This window comes from Sinohyriopsis cumingii, chromosome 7 (genome assembly GCF_028554795.1).
Source record: "Sinohyriopsis cumingii isolate HCF-2022 chromosome 7, ASM2855479v2, whole genome shotgun sequence".
Taxonomy (NCBI): domain Eukaryota; kingdom Metazoa; phylum Mollusca; class Bivalvia; order Unionida; family Unionidae; genus Sinohyriopsis; species Sinohyriopsis cumingii.
This window is the reverse complement of record NC_142967.1, coordinates 72,884,096-72,906,525: the sequence shown is the minus strand read 5'-3', so window position 1 is coordinate 72,906,525 and position 22,430 is coordinate 72,884,096. Positions and strand designations below refer to the sequence as shown.

The window sequence follows — 22,430 nt, the reverse complement described above, 5'->3', positions numbered from 1 at the left end:
GGACACAGTCCCTAGACTTTTTGTTTTTAATAAATAATTAAAGTGCCATCATTTATGTTAGTTTAAAAAAATTGTCCTAATGCTACTGGAGTTAAATAATGAAATTTTCTAAAAGAATTAAATGGAGAAATAGGGAGGAAGATGAACTGTTACTAATTAGATCCTTCACTTCTGTTGTGTCAGAGACACTAATTAAGTTAGATAATTTGATTTTAATTAGTTTAATAAAAAACTTGCAGCATTCATATAGATTTGCATGAATGAGAGATTATTGGATCATGCAGTTTAAACCTCAGCACAACCAATTATATTTCCAGTGTTAAATATACTGTGTTCAGATCACTGAATTTTGACTCAAGCCACCCTGAATATGAACAGTGTATGATATGTACAATTACTGTAACAGTATACCCTAGTTATGGGTTGTGTTAAATATTCCCTTTGTTTTAAATCCTGGAACACCACTGTGCTATCATTAAGAAGGACACATATAGATGTTCAGATTACATCCAGAGAAAAGAGGAGGTGTCACTTAGCCCCAAATTTTTATTTGTGAGGCGTCATAGAAATTTATTATTATTGTCAAACTGAAGTAAAATCTGAGGACTTCTCTGTCTCAGAGCTAGTTCCATAAAGCTAATTAATGTACCACCAAAGTTTGAACAAGAAATAGATAGTGCATGTGATAAAAAAATCAAAATAGCTGAGGAAGAAGCGCTGCACATGAGAGAATTACATTTGTGATGTAGAAATTTGAAAATTTGAAACCACGTTGTGTTTTTAGTAGCTTTGAGTGGAACTAAAATGATCTGTTTCTTTGTAAATCATATCTTGTCTGAATATATCTTAATTTCTACTCAGATTTGTGATGTTCAGTTAAAAGTTGTAGGGTATTAATTAAACAATGTTTTGTGATGTCTAGTTGGTCCTAAATGAAAATGGTGTCATTAAAACAGTATGCCTGCCAAAGTGGACATTTAGAAAATCTTGTTATCATTATTTCTCCTGAATGAATGATCATATCAGCGTGGGGTTTTCACTGAAAGACTTATTGTGTCATGCTGGTCGTAAATAAATATGGTGCTGATACAACTTCTAATATGGCTGCCACATTGACCATCTTGAACATCTTGTTATTACTGCTTCTGTTAGAAGGCTGGTCATATCAAAATGGCACTTTCAGCAAAAACATTGATATGATGTCTTGTTTGTACTAAATGGGTGTTAATCATACAGTCAAACCCACTTATCTCAACCTCGGTTATCTTGAGAACCCATTTATGTTGAGTGTTTTGGCCTGGTCCAGAAAAAATCCTTTTTTTATGCTAGTTTTTCCCTACTTATCTCAGCCCCAGTTAAATCAATAACCTTGTTATGTTGGGCATAAGTTTCAGTCTGAAGTAACATGTGAACCCACTTAATTTGACAAAATGCAACTTTTAATTGTCGTTCTCTTATAAATTTTACAGCAACTATATGGCGTTTCCGCTACTACCGGTACCTCATACCACAAGGATGGAAAAATTTGGTAAAAGACCAGATTTTACCATTATAAATGCTGATCAACCAGTCTCATCAATGCATGGTTTATCAATTGCATTGAGTGGAGAAAATTATGTTGTAAACAGTACTTTAGAGTGAGGAAATTGAATGAAATGTGTTTCTGACCTTTACGGGAGCTGCATTGATAATGGACATGTCAACACCATGGCATCACAAATTTTACCGATCTGTAACTCGGTAAATTATCAGGTCAGCATCATTAAATGTAGCTAAAAATACTTAATTCATCTTATACTATATATTTAAAACAAATTAGGTACTTTTGGCTACATTTAATGATGCTGACCTGAACATTAATAGAATTACAGATTGGATAAAATTCATGATGCTTTTTGGAACAAACTATATTGTAATTGCATCCCAATATTGTCATGGTCAGTCACCAACTTAACATATACACAGTTAACAACTTTGTTTCAGAGTTTAATGTAAATAGTTAAAGTGTTTCCATGCAATGAGTGAGTGTTAGCCTTCAAATGCAGCATTACAAAATCACATGACTTACAATCATCTATAATTAGAAACCGGCAAAATTCCCAACCCAGCTGGAACCCACCCCACCCCCAACAAAAGACATGGTTATCATTTTGAACAAGAGTAAATAAAAGCACAAATGATATTTTAATAAAATTGTAGCACCCAGTATTTTTTTTAATAATGAAGTTGTCCATTTGCATAGAGGACTAGTTAATTTGAGCTGAGTGTATATAATGTGCCAGTCACTACCTTTGTTCCATTCCTGGAATGAACACTGTATGCATATAGGATACTTTCATATGATCTATAGTGATTAACTAAATGCAGTGGCATAAAAAGTTTAAATCGTGTTTCTTTAAAATAATATTGTTACTTAATACAGCTTATGTTAACAAACATTTTCCTGAATCTTTCTACATTCTTTTTTTAAATTCAGTGCATTAGATTGTTCAGATATGGTAGGACTATTAGACACTAACTTGGATAGACTGAACAAATTGGCATTGGATACGTTGCATTTTGTGAAAACTGTTGCATTTGAATGAAATGATTCAAACCACTAGTACAAGTGACATTTATGGAACTGGAAGAATTACACCTGTTTGCTTTGTCATCTTACTCTAAAGTCAAGAGACCAGAGCTTACAAAGCATTGTGTTTAGGATTTAATGCAGCTTTCTTTTAACATTCTTCACTGTTGGAAATATTAAAAAATAAATACCTTTTTCTTAGGGACTACTGTACAGTAGGAGCTGATTGGCTCAATTAGTCTAGTGATACTGAAAATGATTGTTAAAATAGGGTAGAAGAAAGGTTGAAGGCATTTTCATGGTGAACATGCAAAGTGATATCAAGTAAGCATTTAAGTTCATAAAGAGGGAGGTATGATTAATGATTCAGAATCAAGTTTGATTTTTCAATTTGGATTCCTTAATTTTAGATATGGTAAATATATCAAAAAGAAATGTATGGTCCCAGTTATCTACAGGATTTACATTGAAATGAAATGGTCCCGGCTATCTACAGCATTTACAGTGAAATGAAATGGTCCCGGCTATCTACAGCATTTACATTGAAATGAAATGGTCCCAGCTAGATTTGATGATGCTGATCCAGTAATTATTATTCTTCTAAATATAAATCTCAGGAAATAGATTGATCCTAATAAAAGGAACTGAGTAATTATTTTTTGTAGTGTGATTGACCCCACTCCTCTGTTGCTTATGAAGTTAAAGCTATGAGTTTGACTGCCTTAATTGCGCTTTTGCTCTAGTCTTTAGACTGGTGCTAGGCCTAAAATCTTTGGTACCATTTGTCCTACAGTCTCATGATTATATCTAACTGAAATTGATATATGTTTTATCTTAAGGACTTTCATGTTGTTTTTACAGCAGCAAAATGAAAAGACCAGATGCCCAGATGTATGTGCCACCATCAAGAAGGCAGCAACAGCAGCAAGAGATTATTCAAGAGGAGATAACTCCTGATTCACAGAAGTCATCCAAACCATCACATGGAAAGACAAAATCTGGAGTGCAAAAATATTTTCATCCACATCAAAAGAGTGTACAGGAAAAAGCTGAGTCTGCAGAAAATTTGGATGACTTGATAAATAACCCATTTGTAGAAAACTCAAGGGAGAATGAAACTTATCAGGCAGGAAACTTGAAAGGAGTTCAGCCAGTAGACATTATATCTGCCTCTTCAGATGGAGACAAACATGTACAAAAGAAAAGTGTTCTTATTAGCCAGTCAGATGAATGGTCTCATTCAAATAAAATTGGCACTCCTCTTGAAAGTAAAAAAGAACTAGTTAAAACACAGAAAACATCTCATCAGCAAAAATGTAGTTATAGTAGTGATATTGAAATCACTGAAGGTGGGGATTCAGAACATAGCTCACCTACCAACACAAAAGAGGAAAGGTCCAAACATTATGGTGACTTAGATGCTAGTTTCGAAGAAAACAAAAATGTCAGTACAGTTTGCTTATCAGACACACAGCTGCCAAATAGAAATAAAATCATGAAAGTTTCTCAGGACAGAAGTAAATGTGATACAGAAATTGACAGTACTATTGGTAGTGTTCAGTTTTTAGCAGAAAAAATTAGCAATGAGACAAATATGGAGACAGGTGTGTGTTTCAGTACTGCCACATCAGGAAATGCCAGTGGCAAGCTTAGTTGTATAGGGAATAGCCAAATCCCATCTATTTCACACAGGACTGCACTTCAAGTTTCTAATAAATCTCAGCTCAGTGATCAACAGAAAGTTGCAAACACAGAAATCACTGTCAATGATCAATTTGCTCATTGTTCAAAATTGGGTACAAGCACTATATCAGATGCAAGTATGATAGTGTTAGATGGTGAGACAGTAGACACCACCATATCAGATGCAAATATAATAGTGTTAGATGGTGAGACAGTAGACACCACCATATCAGATGCAAATAAGTTAGTGTTAGAAGGTGAGACAGTAGACACCACTATATCAGATGCAAATAAGTTAGTGTTAGAAGGTGAGACAGTAGACACCACTATATCAAATGTAAATATGTTAGTGTTAGATGGTGAGACAGTAGACACCACTATATCAGATGCAAATATGTTAGTGTTAGAAGGTGAGACAGTAGACACCACTATATCAGATGCAAATAAGTTAGTGTTAGAAGGTGAGACAGTAGACACCACTATGTCAGATGCAAATAAGGTAGTGTTAGATGGGGAGACAGTAGACACCATTATATCAGATGCAGATAAGGTAGTATTAGATAGTGAGACAATAGACACCACAGAATATTCATTTCATTCATATTCAGAAAATTCTAAGGTGAAAGGAGGTAAAGATAGTTTATTAGATTTTTCATCCACTACAGTCTGTGATGTAGAAAAATGTGCATATAAGGGAAAGGAAAGTAACACAAGTCAGATAATTCATCTTGACCAAATAAATGATTTTCATGATTTAATGGAACCAATTAGAGATGATTCAAGAACTACTACTGACGACCAAGATTTGTTTGGCACACAGGCTTGTTCATCAGGTCATCTAAATGAAAAAGAAGGTACTGATCATATTCCGGCAGCGTCGGATCCTGAACAACATTCAATGTGTGAGTCTGTGATCAATAAAGACATTCAGTTGCAGCAAAAATTTTCAGATGATGTTAAGCAGTCACCCGAAGTTTCCACCAGGGAACAAACACGAACAGAATTGGAAAGTCTTCCAGCAGATGAAGAAAAACAAATAGATGGTTATTGTCAAGTAGGGGGGAAAGCAACTGAAATTGAAAGTGAAAGTTACACTGATGATAATGAAAAAACTCAAGCAGGTGGACAGACTGGTGATAGGACAGATTTAATGCTGGGAGATCAAGTGAAGAAAATAGCTGTATGTGGAAATGTTGAACGGTAATTATAGTTAAAATGAACATACTTCTAGATCTGATGGGTTGATAGAGTTGAATTTGTTTGGGGTTTTTGATCCTTTCATGTCTTTGACACAGTATCCATTCATTTGACTAAATATGGTTTGTAGTACTAATTGTTTGAATTCATAACCTCCCACACCTGAGGCGGAAGCTCTAACCACTTAGGCCACTGTAGTTTTCTTTGTCTTGTGAAAATTTTGTATGACTTCAGCCTCAGAAATCAGTGTTTTCTATACTTTCATTAATGAAAATTTCCATCACAGTTTTCTGTAAATGTTATTAAAAACAGGAGTCTCGGATTCGGCTAATGTGGGTATGTGAGAAAGCTTGCCAGTAGCTTCTTGTGGGTCGGTGGTTCTTTCCGGGATTTTCCCGGGTCCTTCCTCCACCATTAATACTGGCCACCATGTATAGCCTATCATGTGCTGAAAAATGGTGTTAAACCCTACAACAACAACAATTAAAAGCAGAGAAGATAATATAAATTAGGAATGGAATCTTAAATATTTATTTACATTGATAAGTTTTCTAAATTGGATATTGTTATAATTAGCTTGTGTCATATATCTAGGGCTCTAATTTGAGATAGACATATGAGGAGTTACTTCTGCTTGCAGAAAAAGGGCTAAGTGAGAAAGCTTGCTGCTGGGGCAGCATTCTATGAATTTATGTCATTTGTTGTTAATTTTAATCTTGTACTTTGTACAGTATTAATAAAATGATAATAATTATTTATAAGTTTGTTTTGCTTTAACAACTTTTATGAAACAGTCTGACTAAGAAAAAATATGACTGCTTCAGTTCATACCCAGTATTATATATGCAAAGATTTTTCTTTCGCAGATCTGATGTTCAAAGGGAAACAATTTCCTATGATGACATAGATGAAGATTCATGGGACACCATGTTTGATGAAGACGGAGAGTGTCTTGATTCAAAGGCAATGGATGAGGTATCAAAATTTAAAATTGTGCATGGGTTGCACATATTTTAGGTGTACATGGGACTTGAGGGACAAAATTTGTGCTTTAAGCTGTGTATTTGTTGAGTATTTACTTCCACTCATAGATCTATCTAAATGTTACAGACATAGGCAAGGACTTTGAAATTGACTTGACCAGATACATCTCCCTACCCCTTAAAAGTTGTGGAATTTTACCATATTTGCTGGCGTATAAGACGATACTTTTTTCCAAATTGACTTATAGATAGAATACATCATCCGAATTGTTTTATCATATGTCATGTAATTTTTCATATTGAAAAAGTTCTTCTATAAGTATGACAAATAATGTGTACAATATTTTTCCTTTTGGGGAAGAGATCGTGTATGAAAAGATATAGTACTCCACATTAAGAAGTATTTTAAACAAATAAATGATCATCAGTACTAACAGATGCAATTGTGCTAAAGCAGCAGGCAATAGTAATATATGTTGTTAAAATTTGATTATATATATGTGCATTAAAATTGACGATAGAAGATGAATAACCATGACAAAGACAGATACTCCTTCACATTTTTCTTCTTGCACCTCACGATTAAATACAAATCATGCCCCATTATGAGAGAGAGATATTTCTTGACAAATGCAGTCTGTATTGTTCACTCACCCGATTTCTGTAATCTTGCTCGTGTACAAGTGCAGCACTATATTCCATTATCAATTAATACCACTGGGTAAGTACATGTAATTCCTTGTAAGTTTAGTTACTACTTCCATTGTCCAAGAATCACATGGTTTTGTAGTGGTATTTAACATGTTAATTAAATATACTACAGCTGTGTCAGCTTTTCCAAGTTAACACCTGTATGAGATCAAGATTTGACAGACCAGATCAGATTAGTGACGCTATCAATAGGGAAATGAGGCTACCCATAGGGTGTTATGAATATGTTATCATATCATGAAAGGAAATGCTGGTTACTCATGTAAATTTTTCAACCAGTGACATCATTTTTTGAACTTGCCAATAAAACTCTCAGCCATTCGAAAGTATGAGCAAAGATGAAAAACATTTGTCGCCGAAGTACAGGAAGAGTGTGTGTGTGAGATTAGGATTTTTAATGTAGCTTTAACGCTTTTTCAGTCATATCGCTACGATGTCTGCAATGTGGCAGTTTATAGCGATGTCTAGCACTGGGGCATCATGCCGCAGATACGTGGCATGATGTCCCACCCAGTCACATTATCCTGACACCAGGCAGACAAGTCCTAACACTAACCTCTTAATGTTGAACGCCAAGTGAGGTAGCTGTTAGTACCATTTTTGTAAGTCTTTGGTATGACTCGGCTAGGGATCAAACCCACGACCTACTGCTTCCGAGGCAGATGCTCTAACCACTATGCCACCGAAGCAGTCACACAGTCATAATCATATTTGTTGGGAATGGAGAGGTTGTTTTACATATATAAAAATTTAGAATATTTAAACTCTGAAGTAGTACGGAATGTATTTTCTTAGCTTACATTTACTATTTAAGTTATTACTGTTTTCTTTCTTTGACAAGATGTTCATCTAAACAGGGTCAATAAAGTACAAAAAAAAGCAGCAAAAGAAGAGCAATAATATTTATTTTGATCATGAGATGCAAGAAGAAATATGCAATGGAATACATATGCATTTCTCTGTGTATCTCTTTAAAAAAACTGTAGAAAAATCACTTTAGCATTAATGATGCAATTTCCCTATTGCTGGTAATCTGAAATAGCATACATTGATATATTTAATATTTATTAAACCGGAGGCTACTACAGTTTAATTCCACAAAGCACTGCATATTTTTTCATATCTATAACTCAAAAATATTTCAGGTCAGCATCATTATGTGTAGCTAAAAGTACATAACACGTTTAAAATACTTCGTATGAAACAAATTAGATACTTTTAGTTACATTTAATGATCCTGACCTGAAAGATTACTGAGTTACATATAGGATAAAATTGTGATGCTATGTGGAATGAAGTGAGAAAGACAAAGCTGAGGTATTCATCTGGCCTCATCTTATGCTCAGCATCAACTTACATATGGATGAAGGATGGAAAATTGTGCAAATTTGTTCATTCAACTTGTACTCTGAATCAACTTAAGGCCAGCAAGTATGGTACTTGTTTATCAGGAAAACAGAAGGTATAAAGTATAGCTGCTGTCAGAATTAAAATGAGAACATTTTTCGGAACCAAATTTAGATACATATACCACTTGATGAAAAGGTTAGATCTTTTAGTCAGGAAGAATACAAAAGTTTTTATGCAAGTAAATAAACAAAAAAAAAACCAAAGATATTTTCTCACCAAATTGGGCTTGTGCTCTTTAAAGTCAGAATATCTGGTTTTTATTCAGACAGCTCTCCCCTATTATAATGCACTTCTCTACAATGCCATTCTGGATATAACACAGTATTGCTATGCTTTCCATGATCAAAACGATATGATTTTTTTTCACAAGTGATTGAGCTTTCTCATCAGTTTAAATCACTTTAAACTTGATGACAATGAAACTGTGCATTAGAAATGAGAATTGCAAGTATATTTATTAAAGTTGGGTGTAACAGCATTATTTTAATGTTATTCATATGATTTGATTTATCAAATGTATGACAACATGAAGTGACAAAAATAAAATGAAGCCCTGTATTGTATCTTTAATTCCGTTTTAAAACATTATTATTTGAAAAATTAAATTTACAATTGCCACATGAAAAAAATTATTTATTGCTATGCATTTGACTGTTTTGATTATGCCCTCCCCTCCCCCTCGCATATGCATGCATAAATTCATATAATATTCTATTATCCGTGCTATGCTTTGATTTGATACATAACTCAGTTGGCATTTATGGCCTCCATTTAGCACATTGATGTTATATCAATGAGAGCTGTGTATGAATGTGGTGAGCTGTTGAGTGCTCAGGGATGGGGGTTAAGACTTGGAATTTTCTTCAGGCTTTAAATTTTACTGTTCTGAATTAAGGACATGTTTTTGAGTTAAATAAAAGCTCACCTGGAAAATGTTATTACTCCCCTTGTTTATCTATATATGTCCATATATAGACAAACAAGGGGAGCACAGAATTTATTCCATCAAAGGTGGAACTGAAAATTATCAACAAGAAACCCTACCCCACACATCCATCCATCAATCCTCATCCACACCCAAAGATAAAATGGTATGTAACTAAGTCTTGCCTTCATTCCTTTGATGAGCAGAGAGCTTGCAAATGGCATTCATTCATCCTGCTGTTTATCCGCTAATGTCTTATTTGAGCTTCTATCTTCATTCATGAATGAAAAGTTGTATCTTGAAAATATCATTATCTCTACCCATCTCCAAATGGATGGCTATATCAACATGGGGTTTCCACCAATAGACTTCTTATAATACCTAGTTGGTCCTAAATGAAAATGGTACCAATCATAAATCCATAATGGCTGCTGCAATGACTGTTGTAAAAAAAATCTTCTTGTCACTTCTCCTGAATAAAATCTGTTCATTATGATGGCGTTTTCACCATGTTGTACATGAAAATGATGTCAGTCATATATCGAATATGGCTGCCATGATGACTATCTTAAAAATTTTGTCGTCCCCAGGCGGTCAAGTGGTCTAAGGTCCTCACCTTTACAGATCACTGGCATATCACCTCATGGGTTTGAGTCTCAGGTTTGGCCAAGGTGGGTATGTGAGAAGGTTTGCCTCTGGTTTCCCAGAGTCAGTGGTTTTTCCTTGGGTTTTCCTTGGCTTTTCCTCCACCATATATACTAGCCACCATGTAGCCTATCATTTATTGAAAATTGCATTAAATCTGCTTGAATTGATGTTCATTATGATGTGGTTTTCACCAAAATACTTCTGCTGGTGTCTCCTTTGTTCAGAATGAAAATGGTGCTGAGCTGACCTCCAGTATTGGTACCACAGCAGATAATTTTGAAAATCTTTTTACATGAAGAATATCAAAGATGGTATGAACACTCAACAGTTAAAAGGAAGAAATGGGCTTATCTCAAATTCCTGGAAATTCTTTTTGCCCAATAAAGCATCAGTCCCTTTGAGGGACTCTTGTTTATGTTACCTTTGTAAACTTTACTTTAAGCTGCACTGTATAGTCAGAATAGTGCTGATATTTTATTAATCATGCTACATACATATACACTCAAAAATACATTTTGATTTTTTATTTGTTGCTTTGGTACATTAATTCTGTTCATATTGGGTCATTTGGAATGGATGTATCAAGGTTGGAATTTCTGTTTTAGATAGTAATGGAGATGACTATTATCTTTTAATAAAACAGAATATGAATAAATTTTAAAAAAAACTGCATCAAGTTTATAATTTGAATATTACTGCAACTGCAGTAAATGTAAAATAAAGTTTTAGAGTATTTGTCAGCAAATTTTACTTTGGTTTTTCAATTTGATCAGATAAAATTGTATAATTACAACTACTGTCATCACATCAAAGGTGGTTGTTAGAACAATGTCACAGCTTGTAAGTAATGAAAATTTGTCCATCATTTGAAAGAATCTGACCTCGGATTACTATGCAAGAGGGCTTTTAGCTGTGGAGATTTGGATGAAATATGGTAAATAGATTTTCAGATCCATTCAGGAAATGAGTTTGGTTTTCTTTAATAATTCATCTTTCTGCCTTTTGCATTTAATGTGTATACTCTGTTTCGACCAAAGTTAATTCATCATTTCATTTGTATTCATTCTTTATTTTGTTTTTTGTTCATTGTATATTTCATTTGGATTCTATTTTCATTTTAGTGGTAAAATTACCCATTTCATTGTCTGTAACTTATGACAGGATTTGTCAGTAAGCAGTCTAATTTCTCAGTCTATTGGTATTGTGAAGATATCATCATATTTGCAATAACATCAATCCAACTGACTTTTGGTTCAGGCAGAATCTCCCATTTCAGTTTTTGTACCACTTTACTGCTTTTAACTGCATCCTTGTTTTAAATGAAAGCAGTCTGATCTTGCAGGCAACCCTTTTCTTGATTGTTGTCAGGCAACCCTTTTCCTGCTTGTTGTCAGACAACCTTTTTCCTGCTTGTTGTCAGGCAACCCTTTTCCTGCTTGTTGTCAGACTTAATATATTTTTCCCTTGTTATTCCCAAATGGACCTACAATCCAAACTTTGTCAAATTTGATGTTGAAAATTGATTACACACTGTGTGAACTGCTGTAGTGAAATGATTTCAGGCATGGTCTGTGATGTGGAGTCGGGTTTTTAATCTTTATGTGACTAGTTTCACCTTACATTTGGACCATATGACTTAAGATGAGCTTAGCAGAAACTATACATTTTTTATTTAATTAAAATGAATGGGAGTACCTAGATTACATTATCATAATTATGAATGGATACTAATATTTAATCAACTGCCATTAGAACATGCAATTAAATTAAAACATCACCAAATAATGACAGAGTCGAAATCAGTTCAAAGATATTTTGAAACAACCCCAATAAATGTACATGGGAGCATATGCACAGATGTCTTCACCCCATATTGGTCGTCTATTCATACCATAGTGGTCATCTATTCAAACCATAGTGGTCATCTATTCAAACCATAGTGGTCATCTATTAATACCGTAGTGGTCATCTTTTCATACCATAGTGGTCATCTATTTAAACCATAGTGGTCATCTATTCAAACCATAGTGATCATCTATTAATACCATAGTGGTCATCTATTCATACCATAGTGGTCATCTATTCATACCATAGTGGTCATCTTTGAAATTCAAACCATAGTTGTCAGTAATATTATGGATGAGCAAACTCAACATTACAACTACATGTTTAAGGGGAAAATTTAAAACTGAATGCAAATCTTCTGGGCTGTGTCAATTTTTGGTGAAGTTTTGTGAAGTAAACAACCCATTAAATTTCTTGTTCTGGTGGTAGTTGATAAAACATTTTTACCTAATTGTGCTTTCAAAATAAATGGGGTATATTTATGGATAGCAAAGGATATTAATGGAAGTATTATGGTAATAATTGGTTATATTTGTGTGGATAAGGCTTTGTGAATGTTAATGGAGGTGTTACAGTAATAATAGGATATATTTGTGTGGATAACTGGCTTTGTGAATGTTAATGGAGGTATTACAGTAAAAATGGGATATATTTGTGTGGATAACTGGCTTGGGAATGTTAATGGAGGCATTACAGTAATAATGAGATATATTTGTGTGGATAACTGGCTTTGGGAATGTTATTGGAGGTGTTACAGTAATAATGAGATATATTTGTGTGGATAACTGGCTTGGGAATGTTAATGGAGGTATTACAGTAATAATGAGATATATTTGTGTGGATAACTGGCTTTGGGAATGGTAAAGGAGGTGTTACAGTAATAATATGATATATTTGTGTGGAAAACTGGCTTTGGGAATGTTAATGGAGGTATTACAGTAATAATGGGATATATTTGTGTGGATAACTGGCTTTGGGAATGTTAATGGAGATGTTGCAGTAATAATAGGATATATTTGTGTGGATAACTAACTGGCTTGGGAATGTTAATGGAGGTATTACAGTAATAATGAGATATATTTGTGTGGATAACTGGCTTTGGGAATGTTAATGGAGATGTTGCAGTAATAATAGGATATATTTGTGTGGATAACTAACTGGCTTGGGAATGTTAATGGAGGTATTACAGTAATAATGAGATATATTTGTGTGGATAACTGGCTTTGGGAATGTTAATGGAGGTATTACAGTAATGGGATATACTTGTGTGGATAACTGGCTTTGGGAATGTTAATGGAGGTATTACAGTAATAATGGGATATATTTGTGTGGATAACTGGCTTTGGGAATGTTAATGGCGATGTTGCAGTAATAATAGGATATATTTGTGTGGATAACTAGCTGGCTTGGGAATGTTAATGGAGGTATTACAGTAATAATGATATATATTTGTGTGGATAACTGGCTTTGGGAATGTTAATGGAGGTATTACAGTAATGGGATATATTTGTGTGGATAACTGGCTTTGGGAAAGTTAATGGAGATGTTGCAGTAATAATAGGATATAATTGTGTGGATAACTAACTGGCTTGGGAATGTTAATGGAGGTATTACAGTAATAATGATATATATTTGTGTGGATAACTGGCTTTGGGAATGTTAATGGAGGTATTACACTAATGGGATACATTTGTGTGGATAACTGGCTTTGGGAAAGTTAATGAAGATGTTGCAGTAATAATAGGATATAATTGTGTGGATAACTAACTGGCTTGGGAATGTTAATGGAGGTATTACAGTAATAATGGGATATATTTGTGTGGATAACTGGCTTTGGGAATGTTAATGGAGGTATTACAGTAATGGGATATATTTGTGTGGATAACTGGCATTGGGAATGTTAATGGAAATGTTGCAGTAATAATAGGATATATTTGTATGGATAACTGGCTTGGGAATGTTAATGGAGGTATTACAGTAATAATGGGATATACTTGTGTGGATAACTGGCTTTGGGAATGTTAATGGAGATGTTACAGTAATAATCGGATATATTTGTGTGGATAACTGGCTTTGTGAATGTTAATGGAGGTGTTACAGTATAATAGGACATATATGTGTAGATAACTGGCTTTGGGAATGTTAATGCATATATTACAGTTAATTTGTGTGGATAACTGGCTTGTCAAAGTTAATGGAGGTATGACAGTAATAATAGGATGTGTTTGTGGATAACAGGCTTTGGGAATGTTTATGGAGGTATTACAGTTTTAAATGAGTTTAAATTGCATAATTTGTATCCCTTGTCGAACCGACGTTTTGAAAGTTTTGTTGAATAAATATTTTGTGGTGCTAAGTAACACTGGGTGTTCCGATAACCAAATAGTGTCAGAATGTTTAACGGGTTATTGTGGAATTTACTGACAGAAATTTTTTACATTCCCTAGAGCAGAAAATGCATTAGATTCAAACAAGCATAAGAATAAATGTTGGATTAAAGCAAGACAGTGTGGCATTGTTATCTGCTCTGCTTGATAACTATGACATTACTTATTTTAAATACATTAACAGACCTTTAGCAGCAATTTCTACATCGTACACTCAAGCAATTCTCATTTCTAACCCACCATAAGGCAGAGCTTATTATTTACCTGTGTTCTTCATCCACCTACTTGTCCATCCAGTGTCAGTGTCTGTCCATATGGTACTTACTAATTTCATTTCTGCTCAAGTTCTTTACCATCTACAGTTACCAAACCGTATGGCTATCTTGTACTTGGAGTGAGGAAGAATCCTGTCAATGTTGGAGTTAAAAGGTCATGGCCAGTATGATTGATAGAAGAAAAATGTTTTTTTGCACAGTAATGAGTTTTGCACCATCAGCAGTTACTGAACTTTGTTAATGGTTTACACTTGGTGTAAGGAAATACCCTGTAAATGTTGGGGTCAAAAGGTCTCAGGTCAAGGTCATTAACTGAACAAATAAAGTTCTTGACCAATATCTAGAATTCTATGTCTGCAGTTGCCAATCTTTGTGGATAGATTGCACTTGAGTTATATAACAGGTCTGTCAGTTGTAGGATACAAATGGTTAAATGTTAAGGTATCTGTGACTGAAAGAAGATCAATGGATTTAGCACATTAGCATTAGTTCTATGTCATCAACCTGGTCCAAACTTTGTATAGGCTTGCACTTGGGAAAACTAAGAAGTCTGTATAATGTCACTTTGACTGCAACTTTGATTTTTTTTTCACCATTGTTTATGGACGACTTACATGTTAGGTTAAAAAAATAAACAAGAAGAAGCTTATTGATTTTGGGGTCAAAAGGTCAAAGGTCAAGTTGGTCTAAATCATATTACTTAACCAAAGTTTGTAGAGGGCTTGTTCTTAAGGTATGGAAGAGGCATATAGATTCTGCAGTCAAAAGGTCTAGGTGAAAGTTATTGTGGCCCAAAGAATTGGTTTTGCAGGAAAAAAAAAACTTTTGTTCTACAGTGAGACCAAACATAGTGGATGATTTGCACTTAGAGTAATAAAGAAACCTTTAGGTTCTGTAGGTCTGCGGTCAGATGTTACAGCCATGGTAAGTCAAGTAAGAAATTAATGGTTCTGCACATCACGTTTAGCTCAGGACCATATACCTTAAGTTAAAGTGTTGGTCATTAAGACCCACTGGTCAGTAATCTAAAGAGTTAACCACACCCATGTAGTGCCTACATAGGGTACTGTTAAACTTGGGGCAGACGTGTACATGTCATTCATATTACTCTTGTTACACATAACCTTTAGCACTTGTTTTTTCTCATGCAGCTGACAAAGGCAGTTGGCAAGGTGAAAATTGAGAAGGCAAAGATAAATTATTTGGAGTACTCTCCCAGAGAGCCACAAATGAACTATGACAGTGAGTGCTTTTTTCTTCTCAGAATGACACTTACAACCCATTATTTTTATTATACAGAAACCGCTTTAATTTATGGTAATGAAGTTTGTAATAAAATCGTAGTTTTCATGAAATAGTTGGTCCAGTTTATGGTTGTTACTAGAAGCCTTTTTATAAACATACATATCTCAAATGCCTGAGAGGAGGATTTTATTATACTGTGTTGTATCAAATGCCTGAGAGGAGGATTTTTTTTATACTGTGTTGTATCAAATGCCTGAGAGGAGGATTTTATTATACTGTGTTGTATCAAATGCCTGAGAGGAGGATTTTATTATACTGTGTTGTATCAAATGCCTGAGAGGAGGATTTTATTATACCGTGTTGTATCAAATGCCTGAGAGGAGGATTTTATTATACTGTGTTGTATCAAATGCCTGAGAGGAGGATTTTATTATACTGTGTTGTATCAAATGCCTGAGAGGAGGATTTTATTATACTGTGTTGTATCAAATGCCTGAGAGGAGGATTTTATTATACTGTGTTGTATCAAATGCCTGAGAGGAGGATTTTATTATACTGTGTTGTATCATGAGTTTACTGGACCTCATTTGTTATCCCTGGAGAAGATAATATAAGTATTTTATATATATATATATATATATATATATATATATATATATATATATATATATATATATATATATATATATATATATTGTGCAGTGTTGAATTTTGTATCCCTGCATGCATTAATTTGTGTTTACTACAGTCAAACCTGGTTATTTTGATTATGTTGGGAGTGTCAATAAATCTTTGACATTACCAGATCTTGAGATATCAGACAACTCTACTGCAGAACAAAATGTAGAATGTGTTTAAAGTCTTTAAAGATAACTGTCTCAGTATTAAATTTTTTAAGAAGCCAACTTATTCTATTTATGCAGTTGTTGTCCCATAGCCCTGCCAACTTTGATCAGTGACTGTCTGCAACAACAAAGCACCAGAAAGTGAGTCAGCATAACACTTTTTTGGATTGAAAGGCTTTGATATTTGAAATAAAACAATACAAATGAAAGCAACCCTTTTTCTCTTTCATAAAAATTACTCCTATCAGTCAGGGGCCCTTAGTGGCCGAGTGGTCTAAAGCGATCTCCGTTACGGATCACTGCCATCTCACCTCCGTCTGCATGGGTTTGAGTCTCGGATTCGGCTAATGTGGGTATGTGAGAAAACTTGCCAATAGCTTCTCATGGGTCGGTGGTTCTTTCCGGGGTTTTCCTGGGTTCTTCCTCCACCATTAATACTGGCCGTCATGTATAGCCTATCGTGTGCTGAAAAATGGCGTTAAGCCATACAACAACAATAATAACAACTCCTATCAGTCACTTTCTGCTACATTCTGTTTGCATTGAAGAATCTGTAATCATGCCACAGCAATCAACAACTTCATTAATAAAAATACTGGGTGCTATGGAATTTTTAAAATACTTGAATAACCACGTGCTTGTTTTCTTGGTGGGGGAACAAGCTTGGTTTGGAATTTGGCGGCTTTCTGTTTATAGATGATTGTAAGTCACATGATCTAGCCATGCTGAAGTTGAAGGCCTACACTCACAAGTAAGTCCATTTGTGATAAAGTCCATTATGAACACAGCCCCTGTAAAGGTCAGAAATGTATTCATTCCATGTCATTACTCCAAGATATTATTTGCAACATAATTTTCTCCATTCTATGCAAGAGATAGACCATGCATTGATGAGATTGGTTGATTAGCATTTCTACTGGTAAAATTTGGTCTTGTACTGACTTTTTCCATCCTTGTCACTACGAGATACTGGTAGTAGCAGAAACGCCAGATTATTTCTTGTAAAATTTCTCTGAGATGGACACTAAAAGTTGCATTTCACTGAATTAAGTAGGTTCACATGTTTCTTTGGACCGAAACTTATGTCTGATATAATGGGGTTATTGACTTAACAGAGGTTGAGATAAGTGAGGAAAAGTTATCATAAGAAAGAAGGACTTTTGGGACTGGTCCAAAACACTTGACATATATGGGTTCTCAAGATAACTGAGGTCAAGATAGGTGGGTTTGACTGTATTACACAGTTCAGCCCACACCATTTAGGATAGACTTAAACATTAACATGTTGATGTGGATGGTCTTGTAAATGTGCATAGCAGTCTTAGAATTTATTCCACCCACCCACCCCATCTCCCATTCCTTTGGCACAGGGCTAGAAGTTATGTCAGATTGTGGAGACTTGGATGGAAAGAAGAGTGTAGGGATGATATATGTAGCTTCAATGCAGATTCCAGTTTTTTCACTCTGAATTTAGGCAAAGTTCTGATTGATAAGCAGGCAAGAATGAGTCAATATCTAAATAATGTAATATCTGAATACATTGCAAAAACACATAAGATCATGCAGAGACAATCTAAATGAAACATCTATAAGATTTTGAAATATCGATTTGCTTCATTAGTTTGACTGACATTCGCTACCACATGCATTGGTTTTGTCTCTTTGGGTTTTCTAATATCACAAAAGTCCAGTTAAATATATTCAGATTTATAAGGTGCAGAGCAGTGTAGAGTGCATGTTTCTTCTAGAATTTGGCACCAGCTGAATTAGAATAATCAAGGTGTAGATAATTTTTTCTCCTTTCTTATCGGGCATTTTCATTGAGCTTGACAGAGTTGACAGTTGTCAGAGCTTATAGCCCATATTGTATTCTAATCACTCTCTCTCTCTCTCTCTCTGGATTTTGTTATTTATTGTCAGAATAATGTTTGTAATATTTTATGTGGTTTTAGCATAAGACAATTCTTATTGTAATTTTCTCATAGATATTTGAATAATGTCCCTTTTACTTTGATAAAACTGGTATAGGAAATGTTAAAACATGAGAGAGAAGAATCTAATCTTAGAATGTTTATCTTTTGCAGGCTATTCTCACATTATTGAGATATATGATTTTCCTAAAGAATTCATTACGAGGGACCTGATTGCTGCTTTTCAGTCCTTTGTGTAAGTATAAAGCAATGAAGCAGGAATCCTTTCACCATTTGGTTAAGAAAATTGATTGGTTAATTTTCCTTGTAATATATCTTAAAAAGTCAATACATGATAACACAAACTCATTTTACTGTAATTTTTTATTTTCTTAGTTAGCCATGATGGTTCAGTCGTTATGGTGTTGGAATCATGACAAGAGAGCTGCATGGTTTGATTCCCACCATTTAATCAGATTAAATCTGCTACCATGGTGTGTCCTTGAGCAAAGCGTTTACACTATTTTCCTTTGCATAATATAACCCAGCAATATAGCCAAATCATTCTTGCAGAAAAATGTTTTAGAAATCTCAAGTATTCTCCTAATTTAACATACAAATTGCACCACAAGCAACTTTTTGCGAAGTTTTTTTTATATGAATTCCAGTGTCTAGTATATCAATCCTTACATGAAATTCTTAGTTTGTGCCACAAGCAACACTTTGCTAAGAGATTTTGATACAAATAGCAATGTCCATTGCTTTCATCCTTATAAGAAGTCCTCAGTTTGTGCCACAAGCAACACTTTGCTGAGAGATTTTGATACAAATAGCAATGTCCATTACTTTCTTACTTATAAGAAGTCCTCAGTTTGTGCCACAAACAACACTTTGCTTTGAGAGTTATTAATTAATACCAGTGCTCAGTAATTACTTATATTAAGTCCATTAGATCGTTTCCTTAATTTCTTTCCTTAATTTTTCCCATTCATATTTTTTTTGCAAAAGTATTATTGTCAATATCAAATGCAATCTCTTTTTTTTCCATTGATACTTTTAAGTTTTGAATAAATTGTAAATAGCTTTGTATTATAGGATGTTTGGTGCAATGTTTTGTGCAAGATCATGTTTCTTTGTTAACTTTGCTGTTTCCTTGCCTACATCAAAACTAATAAATCTTTTTGAGCATATAATTATAATTTATTGATAATTATATCATGTATAATTATAATCATACACTGCTAAAATTAAAACAATGAACTATTAGGAAACTATATACCACAGAGTAAAGTGTTATGTTCCGCCATGATAGTGGTAGGTCATAGAGTGTTTCCTTTCTTCTGTTGATCAATGTCAGCTGCATGTACCATAACTCACATATAAGTTGAGTCCAACTACAGACAGCATGGACCATGATTTACTGCTGCATAATGTGCCAGCAAATCAGGGTCTGTGTTGTTGTTCAACAGATTTACTCCTAGCAAACTGCATAGATCCAGGTCTGCTGGACAGGTGTTTTTTGTGACAGTATATCTGGGTCTGTGTAGTTTGCAGTTGGACTTAAAAGCAAGTATATATGGTATGTCACACCTTGGTTAAGTTGTGTGTTTAAGTCAGTTTTCAGGCATTGTGGTTGGGCATCACTGTTTCATCACACATTTCTAGTTGTTTGTGTTTATGTGTTGTTATTTTTCTTCTTCTCTCAGGTCCAAAGGTTTTGACATCAAATGGGTTGATGACACTCATGCACTTGGGGTTTTCTCTAGTGCTATAGCAGGTAAAAAATAAAAATCCATTAGTCAAGTGCAATATCTGGCAGTATTTATTGAAATTATGTACAGTAGTCCTCCTCTTGAACGGCCCCCCTGACCAGCGGCCACCCGCTCCTTACGGCCAGAATCCGTTGGCACCGATGAGTTTGTGTTCAAAAGTACCCCTCGCGAAAGGCCATTCAGCTAACGTGATGTCAGGTTTTCGTTACTGAAAGAAGTGTTGAGTAAAGTACATTTACCACTAAGCTTAATATTATATCATTTATGCCTCACGAGAAGCCAAATTTATTCCATAAAAACCAAGAAAGACACAAATTTTAATCCATACAAAAGGGTACGTACATGTAATCCAATTAGCCTTACTGCTGTGTTATCATAAGATGTCCGGTTTAGTCACTTTGATAATTGTTAAAATTACAATTATTTAACAGTAGTAACAGCTGAGAAGTGGCAGTATCGATGTACAATACCCAAGTCAGCAGGAAAATGGCTTGGTAGCCTTTATGGCTTCCCTTAGTAAGATGTTGAGCTTGTTCACTTTGATAATGAGTGGTTATTACTACTGACAATAATTGTCAAAATTACGAATCCTAACGACCGCGAGGTCAAATCTGCGTGATGTTAATGGTACATATCGAAGCCGTTTTGGCTTCTCTCACCTAGTTTCAAGAAATGTATAAAAACAATAGGGTACCAGACTGCGACTAACGAATCATGTGACAAGATCACTTCCTTTAGAAACACGGCAATTTGTTTAGATGCATACAGAATTGTTTTATCAGTATTGTAGTTGGCAACATGAATAACTTACTGCAAAAAGATCAACATGTCATCGAGGAAAATAAAAATTCTCAGTTTAGAGAGAACGTGAAAGTAATTCAACTGATGGGGTGGGGGTCGTCAAGGATCCTTGCAGAAAACTAATGTCGGGAGGACTCAGATAAACAATATCGTGAAAGATAATGAAACAATTGTGCAGAAGTGGGAAGGTGAAATGGACGGAGAAAGAAAGATTGTTTGAGCCAGGAGACGTTTGTATCCTGATCTGAATGACAAGAAAAAGCAACAATTTTGTCAGTTGAATTGGGATATGACGACTTTACCGCAAGTAACAGATGGTTGCACAGATTTCAAGTCCGACACAATATCAAGTGTTCTGTCCTTAGTGGAGAATCAGCAGATGTTGATAATGAAGTTGTCGAAGATTGGAACAAAAAACTAAACGATATATACAGGAGATATGACAGCAAGGATATTTTTAATGTGACGAGACTGGTTTGTTTTTTAGACTGTTACCAACAAAGTGACAGATGATGTGAACTGTAACATAATTATAGAGACAGTTTTAAAACTATATCAATGGTTATTCATAGCATTCTTTTGAAAATGATGACACAGTTTGTTTTACATTTATTTTACATCATGCATGTGATTTTTTAATTAAAATATGAAATATTTAAAATTAAATGTACTTGTGACTTTCTTCATATATATTTACTATTCGCAATTGTCATCCCCCTCTAGAAAGGCCACCCGCATTATAAGGCCACTTCCCTGCTGCATTAGGGGTGGCCTTATAAGAGGGGGACTACTGTAACTATTAGTAGTAATATTTTACAGGATGAAAAAAATGATGTCATTTTGGTACAGTCTGTTCATAGGTGACATCATGGTCTTATAATTTAAAGTCCATCTCAGAACTGATGAGTAGGATTATTCCTCAAGTTTTACTGATGACATATATCACCAAAATTAAAACCTATACTAGCTACAATCCTTTACAACACAAGAGCCCAATTCACTTGTGCTAGGATGATGTTAGTTTTAGTTCAAAGTATGATTTGTAGCAAGTCTGATTTCAGTTTCATTAAAAACTATGATTTGTCGCAAATGATGGCAGATACAACAGAAATTCATTTTTTAAATTGGTTGACATCAGCAAATAATTATGGGTAATCTTCTGGTATATTAGGGGTGAGATAGTTAAATTAAACATGGTGTTAGTTTTACCCCACAATTCCTTGT

General features: G+C 34.5%; 1 protein-coding gene across 3 annotated transcripts in view; it reads left to right on the top strand.

The window, feature by feature from the left end:
* LOC149795514 (uncharacterized) overlaps positions 1-22,430 on the top strand; it is a 62,192-nt gene that overhangs the window by 25,262 nt on the left and 14,500 nt on the right. For 2 of the 3 annotated variants that reach the window (XM_089965311.1, XM_089965310.1), the window contains exons 6-10: positions 3,431-5,452; positions 6,316-6,424; positions 15,785-15,875; positions 18,808-18,889; positions 20,340-20,410. In XM_089965311.1, the coding sequence (XP_089821437.1) occupies positions 3,431-5,452; positions 6,316-6,424; positions 15,785-15,875; positions 18,808-18,889; positions 20,340-20,410 (2,375 nt within the window). Of the gene's footprint in view, positions 1-3,430; positions 5,453-6,315; positions 6,425-15,784; positions 15,876-16,801; positions 16,865-18,807; positions 18,890-20,339; positions 20,411-22,430 lie in introns of those variants that run through there. The other variant, XR_016422339.1, reaches the window with a different exon arrangement.